Below are 20398 nucleotides of genomic sequence, written 5' to 3'. Positions count from 1 at the left end.
GCACTGAGAGCCTCAGCTGCTCGGTAAGGAAAGCGTTACAAATATAGATATTGGACACCAAGCATTCATTCATGTGTTTGATCAAAATGTTGCCAAGCCAGAACAACTGCCTCGTTTTGCATGTATTGACTTCACTTCCTATTCCCTTCTAGCATTGAGGGAGAATAAGAAGAACTAGATGGTGTGTGTGTGTGTGTGTGTGTGTGTGTGTGTGTGTGTGTGTGTGTGTGTTTGGTATGACAAATGGAGAGTGCAGCAAAGAGAGCCATCTGCCACACAGTGAGGGCTCCGAAGGGTCAGCGACCTCGCACCGCTGAGCGTCTGAGTCAGACAAACCCATGACTGAGTGTGTGTGTGTGTCTCTCACTGACAGGAAGAGGACAGAAGTCAGACAGCGGTGGGACCACCAGAAACAGGGTGTGTGTGTGTGTGTGTGTGTGGGGGGGGGGGATCTGTGTGATCTCTACTCGTTCACGTCTCGTAAGGTGACGACTCAACCTGTCGGCCCGCTTTTGTGCGAGCTTCCGAATAAGCCAGTGCAGCTTCCAGTCGACTTGCGGCGCAGCGGGCGGAATATCCGCCTCTTCCTCTGTGTGTGTGTGTGTGTGTGTGTGTGTGTGTGTTTGTGTCCATATGGCGTAGTGTTAACCCTTCAGTGAACTCAATGCACTGATGCTTCATGTTTACCGTTTTTGTTGTTGTTAAAAAGCAGAGTCCCTTCGTCACGTTTTAAAGATCTTTGCTGTTCACACGAGAAAACACAATTTACCATGAAGACCTTTTCTACATTAATTTAGAGGCAAAGTCCCTTTCAGTGGAACGTCTTTCTCGTGCTTCATAGTGGGAATGTTTTGTCATTTGTCCCCTTCTCTCAGTGCGGCCTATATTCTTCATGTAGATAATATAAATACTGCTGCACGTGTCTGCAGACGTGGACTACTACGTAGTGTACTTTCACCTGCTGAAAACACACACACGCAAACACAGACATACATGGTCTGATGGCCCATGTAACATGGCATCAATCTATTGCAACAGCTTTTGGAGACCCAGTAGCAGGAAGCAGAGTGGCTGTGAGCTCTCTCACTTACAAAACCACCCGTGTGTGTGTGTGTGTGTGTGTGTGTGTGTGTGTGTGTGTGTGTGTACAAAGTGCATGACGCCTCAGCCTCTATCTGGCAATGAGCAGAACAGGAAGCAGCGAGGTGGGGCTCGCTCTGTGCTGTTCTCTCTTCCTCTCCTCCGCCTGGTTCACTCGCTGAAGGTTTTCAGACCGCCGTTCAATTCCCGGCGGGGAAGGACATCCTGGATTTTTTTGAGGAGGCCGGAAAAAGCGGCGTGGCCCTGATCGGCGCTGCTGTCGGTGCCGAGCGTGTCAACGGGGAGGGTGGGCCCAGGAGCGACGCCAGACGGAGGCCAGACATGGCCAGTGAGGACGCACTGGAGGGCCTGCCGGGGGACCAACCGGGGGACCAACCGGGGGACTCCCCGGTGCACACAGAGCAGAGTGACTCAGAGTCTTCGGTAGGCAAACCGGGGGCCACAGCGGGCCCTCAGCATTTCCTTTCCATCCACTACCATGGCCCTTCCCTTTTTCTGTCGTCTTCCTCGTTCACATCCTGCAGAAAAATGAAACCATCTTCAATCCGAGACCGAACCACTCGCGAGTTCTCATTCCTCTGCATTGTTGAGATGTCTCGATCCGGAGGGTCTTTGTGGTTAAAAACGGCCGGTTGAGAGTTGCATTGTGCCCGACGAACTCTCCCTTCCTGTCGTTCTCGGTGCGTTACTGCCGCTGCTTCTCTTCTGCCTCGGGTGGCACCGAGAACTTCTCAGGCCCGCCGCAGGAAATCACCTTTTCTTCCCTCATTCTGACGCTCGGTTAGAACGTCAGCAGATCGTCTCGAGCATTTCTGCTTTGCTTCAATGCATCGAGTTGACTAGATATTTGCGCTAACAGGCGTCCCCAATACAGTGACTGATGACGTTCGAGCGCTAGAACTTGAATAAAGTAAAAAGTTAGCTGGAACAATAACTACTTACTTGTATCAGTATGTGTAATTGTGAATTGTGAATTGTATATCGTAACGCTCGTGTACTATAAATGTTTATGATAACATACTTTAATACCAATATTTGTTTGAATGCTTTTGTTTTGGTCTTTTGTACAGCCAGGAAGTCAATGGCTCTGGTCATGTGACCATGTACACTAGTCATGTGACACTGCACATATTTCATTGAGTCCCTTTATTATTTCAATATGCAACAGATGTTGCATCTAATAAGATAACGTTTTCACTTGTTTTATCTCACTTCAAGCAATTTTATTGAAAACAAATGGTCAAGCAGACAGACTGACCAACACTTTATCTTATTTTGACCAACTTCCTGCCAATCCCTGCTGACTTTACATTTGTAATAGTTTATATAGTAAAAGATTGTCACTTAGCGGCCATGTATCCATACAATATTGCCATGCAAAACATCGCGACACTGAGCTGAATCTTTTTTCTTCCACCCACCCCTACTGGAAATACATCATTCAGTAACATTTTTAGAGCCTTATACCTTTTGTATCCCTGTATGATAGAGTAAAAGTACACGTTTAAAAAGATGAGGATCTTCCACGGCAAAAAACTCAAAAACTGAACACACGTTTTAATCATTCTGCTCCTTTTTGAAATGATCTGGTTGTTATTTAAATGAAAACCATAAAGCACTGCATACATACGCTGTCTTTACACATCCCTCTTCATACATATGTGTGTCTGTTTACCGGAGCTCGGCTCGGCTCTTTACGCGACCGCCTCCGCTTTGATGCTGCCTCGCCGTCGCAGCTCGGCAGGTTTCACATGTTGAGGTTTTCACTTGGGGTTTCCGGTTTTCTCCCTCCTTTCATCCCACTTCGTCAGAACTGTGCGTGACCCTGACTCAGCAGCTCTCAGCTGGACGTCGCCTTTTGATTCTGTTTCGCTTTCAACTCAAATTGAACTGTCCCACTCTATTATGTTTTGTGACTTCTCCCTAACCGTCGTTCCCTTCCTCCTCCTCCTCTTCTCCTCCTTCAGGGCGATCCAGGCGGGCTGTCGGTGCTCCAGCAGCTCGGTCTGGACCAGAACTCTGACTTCTCAGACTCCAGCGTGCAGCAGCGGCTGGACGAGCACCGCGAGAGGATCCGCAGGGAGATCCGCAAGGAGCTGAAGATCAAGGACGGAGCGGAGAATCTGCGCAAGGCCACCACCGACAAGAGGAATGCCCAGCAGGTGGACTCGCAGATCCGCAGCTCCAAGCGCAAGCTGGAGTCCCTCCAGACTCAGCTGCAGGAGCTGGACGCGCACATCGTGGTCAAGGGCCCCGATGACAACAAAGGTACGGTGTCCTCCATGGAGAGGTGGTTCATAAGCTCCGCCCCTGTGGGATGAGCCATTTGGAACATACTGATGGTGATTTATCCTTGGAGACCTCAGATGTCTGTACACAAACAAAAAACTGAACGTATTTGAATAATCCCTTTAACAATGAATTTAATTAACAAAAGCAAACAAACAAAGATATGAAACGCCACCGCGTCTGTACAGTAATGACTTTCTACCCTTTTACTCATATGAGATGAGGGCAAATGACTCCACCAATCTGCTTTTGTGAGCTTCTCACTAACATGAGAATAGCTGGTCCACCTTAAAAGTCAGCCCACCTTAAGTGAGCCGGGACCGAAGTTATTGCTAGCTTCGGGGCTAACCCCCTTTCACTTTAATCCTCTCGCTTTCTTTCTCACGCTCGCTACGGTTACACACACAAGCTACGCAGTTTTCCCTGAAAACAGTTTTCCAGTTCAACTCATTTTAGTTTGATCAAAACAGTAAAAATACATTTAAAACTGGCGGAAATCCTGTCGTGAACTGCGGGAACTCAGGAAAGCACCGTGTGTCGTCATTACCCACGTTTAAGTGCAAATCTATTTTCAAACATCCTAAACCCTGAATTGGAATTAATTGATCAAATCTATTAATGTTTAAACATCAAACATTCACTATGATGGGTTACATTTCTCAAGAGAGTGGTTTTTACACCACACTGGCTTACACTGAAACCAGTGGCTCCCTCAAAGGCAGGAAATCAATACAGAAACCTATTGTTGGCTTTGGCAGTAGACAAGAGTTGTCGTTTATGGGCTAAAACATCAGTGGTCTATAACATTATGTGCTACACCAACAGTAACCCGACCTCTTACCATCCAAAACCTCCTCCTTCCTAGATGCCCCCAGGTCCCCGGGGTCGCTCAACCGGCCGACGGCCAACCAGCAGCGCATCGCAGCTCTGGAGCGGCAGCTAAACATCGAGCTGAAGGTCAAACAAGGAGCAGAGAACATGATTCCGATCTATGCCAACGGAGGTACCAAGGTATTCATCAAACCCTCGCTCACTGCGACCAATTTACTGTCCACGGCAGATTGTGTCATATTTCGTCCCTTTACTCTGGACCTGATTTCCCGCGGTGCCTTCTGTCCCCTCCTCAGGACAAGAAGATGCTCCAGTCAGCTCAGCAGATGCTGCAGGACGGCAAGACGAAGATCGACATCATCCGCATGCAGATCCGAAAGGCCATGCAGGCCACGGAGCAATCTGAGGACAACCAAAGTATCTATCACGCTTTTATTATTCATTTTATTTTATTTTATCCTCGCTCTCATCTTCCGATTCCTGTTATAAAACTTATAAACACTGCATATTTTATGATGCGGGTGGTAATGGATCGATTCCTGCTTCAGAACTTCACAGTGTACAGTCTTCGCGTCAACACACACACACACACACACACACATATTCCATTACAGCCCTCTCGCTCTCCCAGGTTAGAGCCTTATTGATGTTCCTGCATCCCCTTGATGTTGCCCAACAACTAAAAGCCATGCCTCATTTAGCAGAGGTTAGAGAAGAGGCAGGGCAGATGCAGGCAGCCAGGAAGGGAGGGAGACTGAAAGGGCCGAGTCCGAGATGACGATGAGGGAAGGAAGGAGTCGGAGATGAAAGAGAGGACGAGCAGGAAGGGGAAACAAAAGCTCAGAGCAGCAGAGAGAGCAGCAGCTGACCGATTCTGGGATCAAGCCTCTAGTGGGAGTTTGTTTTTTCTTCTCCATTCTCTGTGCTTTTGAAGCTGCGATGAATTCGTATTTTTATATTAATAAGGGATCAAGTGATCCCTTGTTAATATAAAAATATGAAAGGTGTCGTGTAAAACCCTCCAGAGATTTGTCGACTCTGCAGAGCCCGTTTATTCTATTCGGCTTTTAACTCATTAAGATTTTCTGGCTCACAACTTTACTGGCTTGGTTCAGAGATGCAGTGATACCACTTGTTTTTTTGTTCTTACATTTGAGCACCCAAACTAGGTACCAATATGAGTACTTAATAATACCATTACAGTTCTAACAATGATTTATAAATCATGTGTTATTGTCATCAGATTATCCTCATGATCTGACTGGAACACTGGTTGTGACTGGTTGTGTTTTCCTGATACCAACAGAGCACCGTTGTTTGCAGTTGGGTTTGTTAATAATTAAATGTTTAAAGTTTAAACTGTGATATGAGTTAAACAGTTATAAAGAAACATTGAAAATAGAAAAAACTAACAAAAACTCCAAAGAAGGAGCAGCTTGTCACATAAAGGAGAATAGCGGGTCCGCCTTAAAGGTCAGTTCACCTTAAGTGTGCCGGGGATGTCGCTGACTTCAAGGCTAACCTCCTTCACTTCGATTTCGGCTGACGAGAACTTCGAGAGGTTAATGTCACGTTGCCGTAGCGGTATCTGGTGCTGTTGTATCAAAGTAGTTTTACAAATACGAGTTCATGAACACATCATCGAACCCAGTACTCGTGTTTTAAAACCCCACTGTCCGCTTCCTTATTAATTCAAAAGGTGTTGTGTTTAAAGCTTGTGTACGCTGACCCACGTGGCCAAAATGATTGCTCGTTTGAGAGTGAATATTTGAGCCCATGAAGCATTTCCCTAAACAGGAAAAGAAGCAAACCCTTTCACACAAGCCAACCTCAATAACTGTGATCGAATCTGGAACCAGTTTCATACATCTCTTGACCATGCCAGTGATCAGCTGTGATTGTGTACCCGCTGTTCATGCTTCGTCAGCTAAACCTGGGCTTTGTCCCAGGTAAGCCGGACATGTGCGGGATGGAGCTGCGCGTGGAGGAGCTGTGGCATCACTACCGTGTGGAGCACGCCATGGCCGAGGGCGCCAAGAACATGCTGCGACTGCTGGGGGCGGGAAAGGTCCAGGACAAGAAGGCCATGGCTGAGGTCAGAGCGCCGACAGGATTCAAGCACGCTCGAGTCACTGCTCTCAGTGTCGGGCTCTGATAGATGCTTGTGCACGTTGAAACACACCGAAAAAGCACCGCACAAATGTACACGTTACATATTAGTTACATTTTGTTAACGACTCCACATTCGTATGTGTTTATTTGGTTGAGCTAATACATATAAGTATGTCTTGCTTGCCAATGTGCAGATTTGATTAATTAACTTTGAACAGACATGGTTAGCCGTTTCCCCCTGATTCTAGTCTTTGTTCTATGCTAAGCTAAGCTAACCCCGCTGTAGCTTTGTACTTGAAGACGTGGCAATAGTTCTTCTCATCTAACTCTCTGTAAGAAAGTGAATAGGCGCATATCCCAAAATGTCGAACTTTTCCAAAAGTAATCCATATAGAAGCAATCAATTCTCTTCCACTTATTGATCTGCTTTATTTAAGCTTTACGTAGCGATAGAACAATAGTAAAAACAGCATTATGGCCCGAGAAACGTGTTACTATCGCTTAGCTGTGTGTGTGTGTGTGTGTGTGTGTGTACACGTGTGTACGTGTGTACGTGTGTATCAATAGACAGAGAGACACAGTTTCTTATGCTTTTTTCTTTTCGTCCAAATTCCATTTTCCACATGATAGCAACTTCCAGCCAGAAGGCAAACGACAGGGAAGCAAAGAGACAATCAACAGGAGGGAGAGATAAAAACAGCATTGTTCATAAATAAAAACTATATCTGATAGCGCTATGGTCTTACGCGAGTGCTCGGGTCGATACATGCAGAAATAGCCGTGTTGTTATTCCTGAATGATGAACGATCCTCTGTGTCTTCAGCCGTCCGACTGTGAGGCTGGCTGGCAGTCGGATGAGGCTGTCGATCACAGAGTTGACTGTTCGGGGTCACCCCGCGTAGTTTCCTTTTTAATTATGAGCATTGCTGTTGCAGCAACTTAATTCCCCCTCTTAAGATCAATGCATTTTGAATAAAAGCACTCAGTGAAAACCTTGAATGATGTCTGCAGGCTCAGCTTGGTCTGAGCGAGTCGTCCCAGCGGCTGGACCTGCTCAGGTGCTCTCTGGAGCAGAGGCTGCAGGAGCTGCCCGAGGACCATCCCAAGGCCTGCCTCATTAAGGAGGAGCTCGTGCTGACCTCCTCCTCGGCCTTCAGCTCCCGCCACAGCACCCCATACGTCCACAACCAGTACAGCACCATGAGCAAACCCTCCCCACTCACAGGTAGACACAGACACTGTAGTGTTGGAAAAGGGAATTAGTTTGAACTTGTATCTCCTTTTTTTTCTTTTCATTTTCTTACCTGCAGTGTCAGTTTTTCAAGTACTGATCTTTATTAATCACTTTTTTTTTCTTCCTTTTTCCTTCCAGGTACTCTTCAGGTGCACCTTCTGGGCTGTGTGGGGCTGCTGGAGGTCGTCCCAGGACGGAGCAGAGGGACCCCGCTGGTTCTTCCCTCTTACTCCCTGGGAGACGGACGGCCCTCCTTCAAACTGAGCGGCCTCTACAGCCGCAGCACCAGCAGCATGAGCCTGAAGATCCCCGGCAAGAACGACGAGCTCTCCTGTGAGTGCTTCTTTTGGTTCCTTGTTTCCTACGGGGTGCTTCTCGATGTTCACAGTGTACAACGAATACATGCTGTTAAACAGACCCTGTGTGTGTGTTTAACAGCGGAGGTGAGCGCGGTGCTGAAGCTGGAGAACACAGTGGTGGGTCAGACGGTGTGGAAGACCGTTGGGGAGCAGACCTGGGACCAGACGTTCATCGTGGAGCTGGAGAGAGTGAGTAACGCTTATCACTCCGTAACGCTGGGGTTCGACCGAAAACTCAAACCTTCACGTTACATCCTCTTGTTTGTGTTTTTGTGTGCGATTAGTCCAGGGAGATGGAGATTGCAGTGTACTGGAGAGATTACCGCTCCCTGTGCGCTCTGAAGTACCTGAAGCTGGAGGAGTTCCTGGACAACCAAAGGCACCGAGTCCAGCTGGAACTGGAGCCACAGGGGCTGCTGCTGGCTGAGGTACAGGACACACACACACACACACACACACACACACACACACACACACACACACACACACATATATGACAGGTAAAGTGTGATAGATATCAGCCTCCATGGCTACTTATAGCCTGTGTGTGCATGATACACACTTACATACACAGGTGCTACAGCCTCAGACACTCACTGTAGATGCATGGTTGTGCTTCAAGATATTGCTTTTGCTTTCAGGTGATCTTCTTCAACCCTGTGATAGCGAGAGGCCGAAGACTCCAGAGGCAGAAGAAAGTCTTCTCCAAGCAGCACGGTGAGTTCAAGTACGCTCACTGAACGGAAATGTAGAGTGTTCCTTCACTCTTAAAGGGATAGAAACGTCAAAATCTAAAATTTCAGTTTAACTGCCATCTCCAAACATTTAGGATGAGTTTGTTGTGGTAGTTGAAGAATATAACACATTGAGTTTGTGTGTGTGAGAGAGAGAGGGAGATGCTGGTAGAGAGAGCTATAGTGTGTTATTAGTTACTGTTATTGACACTTGTTCTGGGTCTGCAGGCATTGAAAGCTCTTTTTATGCCTCTGCTCTGACGACAGCCGCCACGGAGGCGTCCATTCTGGTGAACATGAGCTTTTTTTAATTCAGGCTGAAACGACTGGATTTGATTTTGAAGGTCAAATATCAAGGCCACTGTGACGTCATTAAACACATTTTTTGTCTTAACTCAAGAACTGATTTGCTAAATATGACAATTTCACACAACTTTCTAATACTTCTACTTCATCAGTTCACTGCAACCTAAATACCTCCTGAAAAGCCAAATGAATGTTCAGTAAAAACAAAATATTTGTAAAATATAGATTGCTTTTGTCCAGCCTCAAGGTCAGGTAGAAGCATTTCTACCATTCAGCAAGCAGTGATGATAATATGTTTCATCAATAGAGTTTCTCTTTCATTTTTGTTTAAGATTGTGAGTTATTTCCAGCCTGTTGGGAGATTTTAACAACCTGTTTTTACCCGTCCCAAACAAAGAAGCAGGAAGGAGTTCCAAGTCAAATGGGTTGAGAGATGCGGCAGCAGATAAAGTGTTAATGGTCTTGTGGTATTTTCTGGAACTTGGATGAGAAACATTTACAGGAAATGCAAGCTCAGCAGGAGACTTCCTCCATCAGATGCTGAAGTTAGCATGAATGGATTCTCTTTAATTTCTTTTTCCCAGTAAATACAGAACGTAGTGAGACGTGGCGGCGAACAGATGTGTTCGATGGTTTGCCGTTCCCTCTCTGACTTACATTCCTCTCTGGGCGCTTCAGGTAAAGCCTTCCTGCGCGCTCGCCAGATGAACGTGGACATCGCTACCTGGGTCCGCCTGCTGAGGAACGCCATCCCCAGTGGAAGCAACACACCTGCCTACACTCCCAGTTTCACGGGCAACACACTCACACAGGGCACTGGGTGGGTAACCAGTATGCTTTTTAATTCGGTGTATTTAAGTGTTTGAAATGATACATTCAGACACAACTTTCTTGTGAGAAAAGAGGCATTAAGTGCAGAAATTATGCAAAACAGGAGTCAACAAGTTTGATGCTGAAAGTTATCTTCTAATTACATTTTTTAAGTGATACAATAAGTGATAAGATAAAGATCTAATTATCATATTTTTTCGACAAATCTGTTATTTGGCATTAATGAACGGTACCTTTTCTTACCTGAGCCATTACTTCTTGCATAATTCAGTGAAGACACGTTAAGAGACATGTTTGCATTTGTTTATTTTTGTTATTAAATCCATGAACCTGAACATGAAAGACATGAGTGAACCATTTCAGCCTGTTTTGGGGGAAAAGGTCAATCGTCTGAACGTCCACAATCAAATCCAGTTGCCTCTAGTTGTTAAAACCTCACCACCTTGGCAAATAACTCATCCAATAGAGATTAAACTGTTTCAGCAAAGGGCTTTAATTTGTGCTTCTGCAACAGAAAATCTGATCTGTTTTTCTTGTGTGTGTGTGTGTGTGTGTGTGTGTGTGCAGAGAAATCTCAGTGGAGAAGCTGAATCTGGGCACCGACTCTTCACCCAAAGCTGAACTCCGGAGAGACGTGGTGGACGCCGCCGCTCCCTTGGTGAGTCAGAGGGACGGAGGCCAAAGAGGAAGGAGGATTTCCAGACGGTGGAAAAGATGGACATCGTAACACTATCGTGTTACTATTCTGCTCACTTCCTACCTGTAGCCTTTGGCTCGGAGACAGTGCTCCAGTCACAGGCGGCTGCACTGTGTGCTGCAGTGAAACCTAAGACGGGCAGAGGATGAATGATTAGAGAAATGGAGAACTGAAGACTCAGGGAGACGGCTTTAATGAGACGTAACTGGATGGGGGGAGCTTTAATTAAATCAAGGCCAAAGCCGCGTTAGTTTACCAGTGTGAGGAACACAAACTGGAGAGGGTGATAATGTGGGAGAGAGGACTGGAGAGGTGGCAGACAGAGAGAGGAAGACGAGGGGAGGAGGGAATCTTGAGAAATAAAGATAACAGAAAATAAGTGTCGGGTAAAGCTCCAGCATTTTGCCCTTAACTTTACACAGAGCACAACTATTTTATGTTAAAAGTAACTTTTACCTCTACGGTGAACCGCTCGATACTAATGCAGAACATGACATCCTGATGATACTTTCTCATATGTTCATATTAGATTATTTTTAAACTTCCAAAGTGTGCATTTTCAGTTCCTCTGAGCAATTGTTAGTCCTGATTGAAATGCAGACTTCCCCTGATTTGAGGTCAATCCCTCTGACCTTAAGTTATTATAATAATAATATATATAATAATAATATATACTTTTATTTGTTCTTACAATCTAAATGATTGTGCGAGTATTGTGGATCGTGCAACATCTTTTCGTGATGCTTAGTTGCTTAGTTGCTTTGTTGCTTAGTTGCTTAGTTACGGTCACGACGATAAAGCCAACTTGCATTTTAGAGACCGGAGCGGCAGAATTAGACGAGCACAGAGTCAGAGGAGTAGAGGGCCTGCGGCAGATGGTGTGTTCAACGGGGTTGAAGTATTATGGGATTAATTACTCTGATATTTTTTTAGAGAACAAATTAGGAGTGAGCGAGGGGCGGAGTGGACAGGAAGAGGGAGGAGTGAGGGGAGGAGTGGACAGGAAGAGGGAGGAGTGAGGGGGGGAGTGGACAGGAAGAGGGAGGAGTGAGGGGGGGAGGAGTGGACAGGAAGAGGGAGGAGTGAGGGGGGGAGTGGACAGGAAGAGGGAGGAGTGAGGGGGGGAGTGGACAGGAAGAGGGAGGAGTGAGGGGGGAGGAGTGGACAGGAAGAGGGAGGAGTGAGGGGGGGGAGGAGTGGACAGGAAGAGGGAGGAGTGAGGGGGGAGGAGTGGACAGGAAGAGGGAGGAGTGAGGGGGGGAGTGGACAGGAAGAGGGAGGAGTGAGGGGGGGGGGAGGAGTGGACAGGAAGAGGGAGGAGTGAGGGGGGGAGTGGACAGGAAGAGGGAGGAGTGAGGGGGGGAGTGGACAGGAAGAGGGAGGAGTGAGGGGAGGAGTGGACAGAAAGAGGGAGGAGTGAGGGGAGGAGTGGACAGGAAGAGGGAGGAGTGAGGGGAGGAAGAGGGAGGAGTGAGGTGAGGAGTGGACAGGAAGAGGGAGGAGTGAGGGGAGGAGTGGACAGGAAGAGGGAGGAGTGAGGGGAGGAGTGGACAGGAAGAGGGAGGAGTGGACAGGAAGAGGGAGGAGTGAGGGGAGGAGTGGACAGGAAGAGGGAGGAGTGAGGGGAGGAGTGGACAGGAAGAGGGAGGAGTGGACAGGAAGAGGGAGGAGTGAGGGGAGGAGTGGACAGGAAGAGGGAGGAGTGAGGGGAGGAGTGGACAGGAAGAGGGAGGAGTGAGGGGAGGAGTGGACAGGAAGAGGGAGGAGTGAGGGGAGGAGTGGACAGGAAGAGGGAGGAGTGAGGGGGGGAGGAGTGGACAGGAAGAGGGAGGAGTGAGGGGAGGAGTGGACAGGAAGAGGGAGGAGTGAGGGGGGAGGAGTGGACAGGAAGAGGGAGGAGTGAGGGGAGGAGTGGACAGGAAGAGGGAGGAGTGAGGGGGGAGGAGTGGACAGGAAGAGGGAGGAGTGAGGGGGGAGGAGTGGACAGGAAGAGGGAGGAGTGAGGGGAGGAGTGGACAGGAAGAGGGAGGAGTGAGGCGGTCGGCCAGCAGGGGATCTGGTAACTGTCAATGGCTCACGGTCTTGTTTGTCCGCTGGGACTGAAGGTCATTGTACTGGCACGTTCTCATTTGTCCCTGTCTTCTTCTTCTTCTTCTTCTTCTTCTTCTTCTTCTCATTTCTCGTCGTCGTCTCTGTGGCGTTCCTCAGGAGCAGACACCGGTCATTGAGCCTCCGTCTGCGCCGGATGTCCCAGTTCAGGAGACGCCAAGCAGATCGCTGTCCCAGAACTCTTTACGCAGGTGCAAACTCAAAGGGGGACCCATCTCTCTCTCTCTCTCACACACACACACACATACACACACATACACACACACGCATACACACACACGCATGCACGCGCGCGCGCACACACAGAGACGCGCACACACACACACATACACACACACAGACACACACACTGAAACCACACCTGAGCATATATTTTTGCACTATGGCCAACACAGCTTGACACCAGGAACACACCCCCACACAATATGGTCTTGTGTCGTAACCTCTCTTCACAGCATATGAAATGTGTGTGTTTGTGTGTGTGTGTGTGTGTGATGCCGGTTAGAGTCACATGCTGAACATTATTCACCACGAAGCTGCTATGGAGGTTTTTACACATTTAAATATGACCTCCTGTTATGTTTTGTTGCATGCCGTGTCTATAATCTGCCTTTAATATCTCTCTCTCTCTCTCTCTCTCTCTCTCTCTCAGACCCAGCAGAGGCCCTCTCTGCCTCCAGGACTTCAAGCTGGTCGCAGTGCTCGGCAGGGGCCACTTTGGGAAGGTGCTCAAACCTCCTTCTTCCTCATAGATGAACACACCTGGTGCTGCTCGTCTAAATGCTACTTGTGTCTCAACTTGCTCTGCGTTGTGTGAAAGTTGACAAACACACAGAGCGACATCCCCGACTGGTTTTCAGCTCATTATCTTGGTGTACATCCCACAACTTCAACGTTGTCAATCAAATATTCTAAATTCAAATACATATTCCGATAGAAAACGCACGGCGGGAGTCACGGGCCACTTTCGTTAATAATAATAATAATAATAACTTTATTTATTTAGCACCTTTTTAAAAACAAAGTTTACAAAGTGCTCTACAGAGAAGAAAAGCATAGTCATACATAACTTAAATACCGGTAAACAAAAAGGACCATGAAGGCAATGAATGCAACAAAACAAATGGAATAGAAACCAAATAAATAAAATATACAAACACACAGGGGAACGTCAGGACACGTGACCCGACACATGGTTATTTTTTATGGAGAATTACTGACTAAACATGTGAATCTCTCCAGGTGTTGCTGTCAGAGTACAAACGGACCAGCAGCCTGTACGCCATCAAAGCCCTGAAGAAGGGCGACATCGTGGCGAGGGATGAAGTGGAAAGGTAAGCGCGCGGTGACCTCAACCAGCACGTCTCCTTCAGTCACCTCAGTCTCACCCCGCCTCCTCGCTGTCTGTCTCCAGTCTGATGTGCGAGAAGCGGATCTTTGAGACCGTCAACGGCTCGCACCACCCGTTCCTGGTCAACCTGTTTGCGTGCTTCCAGACGCCAGAACACGTGTGCTTTGTGATGGAGTACACGGCAGGAGGGGACCTCATGATGCACATACATGCCGACGTCTTCTCTGAGCCCCGCGCTGTGTGAGTTCTGCTGTGTGTGTGCGTGTGCGTGTGTGTGTGTGTTAAAGAGAGGTGATGAGTGGGCCTTCTTGGAAAGCTCCATGCTCCATGTGTTTACGTCTGAGCATCCATTGCAGGGTTCTTACGGTCATGGAAGACCTGGAGAAGTCATGGGATTTTAAAATGGTTATTTCCAGGCCTGGAAAAGTCCTTGAAAAAAATAAAATCCCCAAAGTTTTGGAAAAGTCATGTGAATGTGTTATATTCATGTGTTCATGACGTTCATTTGAAATAATGAATATGCTTTTAAAAGAAAGACGCTCAAAATATAAGCAGGCATACATACAGGCATCTATATAAATGTTTATTCTTTTCATCAAACTATTGTCTCATTAATTTGTGTCATTTACGGTTTACTGTATGCTTTGTATTCTCATTGTTAGTTTAAATACTACATTTACTCACTTTTTCATGTTTCATCTTTTTCATGTTTGGTCATGGAAATTTGGTTTAAAGTCATGAAATCCACTGGTCAGAATGTGTATTCCTGTATGAACGAGTGTATGCATATGTTGAATTCTCTGTTTATCGTTATTCCGACAGGTTCTACTCTGCTTGTGTGGTCTTGGGTCTGCAGTTCCTTCACGACCATAAGATTGTGTATCGGTGAGCACTTGTATAGTTGCACATACTGTACAAAAGAAAAGAAGGGATGAGCAAATACTATTTAACATGAACATCCGCTTCCTTTTTCTCTGTCAGGGATCTTAAATTGGACAACCTGCTCCTGGACAAGGAGGGTTTTGTGAAGATAGCCGACTTTGGGCTCTGTAAAGAAGGTGAGCGTGTTACTTATTCCCCCTCTCATCACCCCTAGCATCTACTCCACCCTCACACTCTCCTCTCCCTCTTGAGGCATGGGTTTTGGGGACAGGACCAGCACCTTCTGTGGGACTCCTGAGTTTCTGGCCCCGGAGGTGCTGACGGACACATCGTACACCAGAGCCGTGGACTGGTGGGGCCTCGGGGTGCTCGTCTACGAGATGCTGGTCGGTGAGGTGAGAATACGCAGCTGGGCTGTTGTGTGTTGTGTGTTGTGTGTCTAGCAAACATCCTTTGGCGACCTCTGCATGCTTGGATTTCGGACATTTCCCGGATCAATGTAAAGGAGGAGCGCCACCGCTCAGCCAGCAGGCGGTTCGCTTGGCTGAACATAAAGGAAATGAGTCGTTCGGTTTAATTGATTCATAGGTTAAAGCAGAGGTGGGCAAACTACGGCCGGATCCGGCCCGCCGAGTATTATAATTATTATAACATTAAAAAAAAAAAAGTTATAGTCAAGACCGCTGTAGCGCTTCTCCGTTCCCAAGTTCAGTTTCCCGAAGCACGATGACCACAACAGACCAGCGTTGATGTTTCTTCATGCTTATTTATTTCGCTCTTTTAGGCTTTTCGTGTGTTCTGCTGCAGCAGAAAGACCGCAGTAATGCCTTCTGCTGCGCACACGGCTCTGCTGCAGAAGAACACACACGAAAAGCCTAAAAGAGCGAAATAAATAAGCATGAAGAAACATCAACGCTGGTCTGTTGTGGTCATCGTGCTTTGGGAAAATCAAGTCGGGAACAGAGAGGCGTTACAGCAGCTGTTCAGAGTCTTTAATGAGTGGACTGCTAAGTATTTTTTCACCGAAGTACGATCAGAGGCAGTATGTCTTATTTGCCAAGAAACCATTGCAGTATTCAAAGAATACAAAATTAGCCGCCACTTTTCCGCCGGGCATGCTAACTATGCTAGCCAACAGTCAACGACAGAACGGGCGGCTACTGCTAAGAGGTTGGCAGCCAATTTAAAGAGTCAGCAAAATATTTTTCTCCACCAAACTGCTATACAAGAATCAAGCACCAAGGCAAGTTTTTTGCTAGCATTCAAATTAGCAAAAGCCAGCAAGCCTTTCTCTGAAGGAGAGTTTTTGAAAGAATGTATGGTAGAAACAGCAGGTCTCTTATGTCCAGAGAGCAAAAACAAATTTGAAAAATTGAGTTCATCACGCAGAACAGTGACTCGGCAGGTAGAACCAATTGATGAAGATTTAACCAGCGAGTTGAACAAAAAAGCTGAGTCATGTACGTTATATTCTCACACCGCCCCCTGCCGGCCTCGCCGTCGTCCAGTGTAGAGCCACGGGTCTCACACCGCCCAGCACCCCCTGTGGCGGACCACAGGCTCCCCACCTTCCCTTTGGCTCCAATAATCTGTTTCACCAGATACTCATACTCTCATGTGGTCTGCATTTGGGTCCTAAACATTGTCCTCCCGTGACAGGTTCACACAAACACTCTCCATCCATCTGATACTGGCCATCTGACAAATTTTTTTATTCAATGTGGCCCCTGAGCCAAAAAGTTTGCCCACCCCTGGGTTAAAGAGTGGATAGATTAATGGATATACATTTAGTGGATCGAGTGGAGATGGACTCTGCAAAGAGCAGTTCATTCCACCACTTTGGGTCCAGACCAGAGTAACAGGGCGGCTGGCAAAGCGGTGTCAGCGATGACGGATGAGCTTTGGCATCCTTTCCCCTTTAAAGGAACACGATGCTGTGACGTCCACTCTCTGATAGTCTGGGAGTGTTTGTCGTGTATATAACTGAATCAAGGCTTTTAGAGACGGCGGTCACAGAGCTCCAATGTGTGACTAACTAACGTGTCGGTTTCTTTCAGTCTCCGTTCCCAGGCGACGATGAGGAGGAGGTTTTCGACAGCATTGTGAACGACGAAGTGCGCTACCCTCGCTTCCTCTCCACCGAAGCCATCGGCGTCATGAGACGGGTCAGACACAACTTACACATTACTTCACATTACTAGACAACAAAAAACAACAACAAATAAGTCAAAAAAAAAAGTAAAAATACATAACAGCATAACAACCAACTATACGAACAAAGAACAGAAAAACACGGACATAAATCAACATAAATCATCATCCTCCATATTGAACCTACTATAACAATTGTATTCATCTCATAAATATTCTATGAAAACATTTGATCACTGAGACCACGAAGAGTAAAAAGTGGGGAATTGGTCCTTTGTGTTTGTTTGTAGTTGCTGAGGAGGAATCCAGAAAGACGTCTGGGCTCTGGAGAAAAGGACGCCGAAGACGTGAAGAAACAACCGTTCTTCAGGGTGAGGGTTCAGTTGTTGGATCTCAACGTCCCAGAGTGCCGTTGGTGAGAAACTAAAACCTCCCTGTCGTTTAGGGAATCGACTGGGAGGATCTCCTCCGGCGGAAGGTCCCGCCCCCGTTCGTCCCGACCATCGGAGGAAAGGAGGACGTCAGCAACTTCGACGTGGAGTTCACGGCCGAGGCTCCGGCGCTCACGCCGCCCCGCGAGCGCCGCATCCTCTCCTCCAAGGAACAGGACCACTTCAAGGATTTTGACTACGTCTCCGACCTCTGCTAGGGTCAGAGGTCACAGGGGGTCGTTGGCGGCCAGCCGCAGACTCTGAGAGGAGACTGTCCGGCACACACACACACAGAGAGAGAGGAGGAACTTGACAGTGACGAGAGGCGAATCTCCTCTTCCTCTGCGTCTGTCTCTTTGCAACGGGACGAAGAGCCGGCTGGGGTCGCGTGTAGCGTGTCGCGTGTAGCGTGTAGCGTGTAGCGTGTAGCGCACACTCGCTGTGTCACGGATCCGTGACACTGCGAGTGTGCTGCGTGGCTTTTAGAGGGAGGAAGGAAGTGGTGAAGATAATCCAGATTACGTAACAGATGGAAGATGAGATGAGGGATCCTGCCGTCTGTCCGACACGATGAAGGACTCGGTGATCGTACTGAACCGATCCGTGACTCCCCGAGTCAAAGAGGCAAAAGATTATTCTGACAGGAAGCAGTTTGTCTCTTTTTCCCGCCCTCGCTCCGCCTCTTGTCCCTTGACCTCTGCCGTTTGTTGCTGCTAAGTGTGTGTTTCGTTGTGTTCGGTGTCCCCGCCTCAAGTCATGAATGTATCCGTGTATCCACGTCATGCACCGCCTGTACATTACCACACGGGGGAGCCAGAGGAAGGAGGGAAACCAGAGCTGCTGCCTGTTGATGGAGTCACAAAAAGCAGAGCAGGTCATTCTTACATAGGACACTTCTTCCTCATCTTCTCGTTCCACTGTCTTTCGGTACAACACAGATTTTTAACTACAATCATTTCTCAATGACAAAAAAAAAAGATTTTACAGATTTCTGTTCTTTTTGTGATTTCTGTTTTGTTTTTTCTTCCCATCTTGTGTTTCCTCCTCTGTCATTTGCTGGTGAAATATGTTTAAACTGTGACTCAGTAAAGATGTGAACCCAACGCAGAAGCATCGACACGTCTGTTTCCCTCTCAGTTGATCGGTACTTATTGAGTCTTCATTCAATCCTTTTTGAGCTCACGACAACTCTAAACCTCAATATATATATATATATAGAAAAGCTAAGTGATGGATTTCAATGAGTGATTTATTTCATGGTTCCCAGAGGATAAAGTGTGTTCTCTCTTTTCCTCTGGCGCCACCATGAGGTCGATATTTGTGGTTTTTAACGAAATGTCTCAAAATGAGTCATTTTGGGTAGATTACCATAAAATTGTATACATCCTCTAACGTTTCATCCAGCGCCATCACTTCAACCTTTTTATTCGTCAAATTCCTTGGTTTATGACCAAATACCTGCAAAACGAGGGACATTCCCATCAGCCTCATCCTTGTCTCGTGCTAGCAAATGTTAGCGCGCTAACACACTGAGCTAAGATGGTGAAGTTAGGCTGCGTTTACTTTAAGTATGTGCTGCGGCTGCCCTTCTAATGGCCCATACGATTGTGACTTATACTGTACCCCATGCTGACATATATGATGTCTAATTGGTCACCTTGGCTCATCTTCGGCCGTGCAGAGGATTGTGGGTCAGAATCGCCACAATAGGCTCGTTAGCTAGATGAGCTAGGCCTGGTCCTTGATCCCGACTGGCTCTGACTTCACGCACAGATCAAAGGTCAAACGCAATAGCGTTTCCTCAAACTGAGGAGGAGGAGGATATGTCACTCTTACCTGTCTTAAAAACTTGAGAGCCCTGGTTATACCTGCTGAACATCGGCATGCTAACGTTGTTCTCTCTGATCTCGTGCGCTGACGGAAAGCAGCGTCTTATCACAGTTTGACTTTAAATCCTTTTGCTGTTCAGAGAGGACGACACTCTTTAAGGTTTATGGATTAATGTTGACAGATGTTTACAGCAGACGGATATTTAGACTTTAACAGCTGGAAATGCTCCTTAGATCCCATTTTTCTCATCTTGTTCAGGTACGATTACCGAGACTTAATGCAGACTGTAAATACCAACATGGCAAATGACTGATGTCATTCTAAAAAAAAAAAAAAACGGTCTTCAAAGTTTCTTTGAATGTATTAATAGAAGAGATCTACAGGGTCACGCTGACTCCAGTGAGCTCCGGTTTCAGCCCATCAGCTGATCCACATCAGTTTATCCGAACTCGGAGACGCTCAGGTGGATTTGGCCGTTCAGGAGAAAAGAAACGGGGTAAAATGGAATGTGGACGCTCAGATTCTGGAGCCGGTTTTGCAGCACTTCTGGGGCATAACATGTTCCATCTCTGAGTGGCTCGTTGAGACCGATGCAGAGCCGGCCGGGGCGCAGCCGCTCTGCTACTTGTGTCCTAAAAGGGTCGGAATTAAAAACATTCCTATAATTATTAGCGGGAATGAAATTAGACGTGGAAGAAAAGCAGACGCAATGTGTCTCAAAAAGCCATTAAGGAAAGCTGGATTGGATGGCAGTTACATGAGTGGTCTAGTTTTTAACTGGAAATTGCTCTAAAAACACAGAGAAAACTGAACTGAAATGTGGTTGTTCTGTTGGCAAAAAAGCCCAAATGACTACTGCAGAAACAGTATTTCATATTAGTATTCATATCCTCTCTGCTCATGTCTTCACAGAACAGATATTAATGCTGAACGCCGTACATTTTATATTTCACGAGTCTTTGACGCCGTGCTTTGGCTGCAGTGTTACTGCTCACTTATTTATGTCACATCCTTAAGGGTCAAAGAAGACAGAATGTAAGTTTATTCCCCTCCTGAACATTTCACCTGCCAGTCAAGCCCTTGGGTTCCCTCCTAAACCTCCTCCATCCCTCCTCTCCCCTCCTCCATCCCTCCCCTTTTCCTCCTCTTC

At 47.0% G+C, this 20398-nt stretch overlaps 1 protein-coding gene across 1 annotated transcript; it reads left to right on the top strand.

Moving 5' to 3' along the window:
• Positions 1 to 1422: 1422 nt before the first annotated feature.
• LOC306749462 (serine/threonine-protein kinase N1-like) lies at positions 1423 to 18521 on the top strand (the record flags this gene model as incomplete). The annotated part of the gene is made up of 22 exons (XM_079232757.1): positions 1423 to 1524; positions 3069 to 3369; positions 4256 to 4401; positions 4518 to 4638; positions 6171 to 6316; positions 7345 to 7558; positions 7706 to 7900; positions 8006 to 8115; positions 8211 to 8354; positions 8568 to 8643; positions 9645 to 9786; positions 10365 to 10455; positions 12703 to 12794; positions 13256 to 13328; positions 13846 to 13937; positions 14018 to 14194; positions 14777 to 14839; positions 14936 to 15012; positions 15089 to 15231; positions 16894 to 17001; positions 17278 to 17358; positions 17433 to 18521. 22 exons carry the CDS (start codon positions 1423 to 1425, stop codon positions 17634 to 17636), a joined length of 2898 nt encoding a protein of 965 aa, XP_079088883.1. The 3' UTR covers positions 17637 to 18521.
• Between the last annotated feature and the right edge of the window lie 1877 nt (positions 18522 to 20398).

This window comes from Taurulus bubalis, assembly GCF_910589615.1.
Source record: "Taurulus bubalis genome assembly, chromosome: 17".
NCBI lineage: Eukaryota > Metazoa > Chordata > Actinopteri > Perciformes > Cottidae > Taurulus > Taurulus bubalis.
Note: the sequence above shows the minus strand (reverse complement) of the source record. Positions and strands in the feature narration are given on the sequence as shown.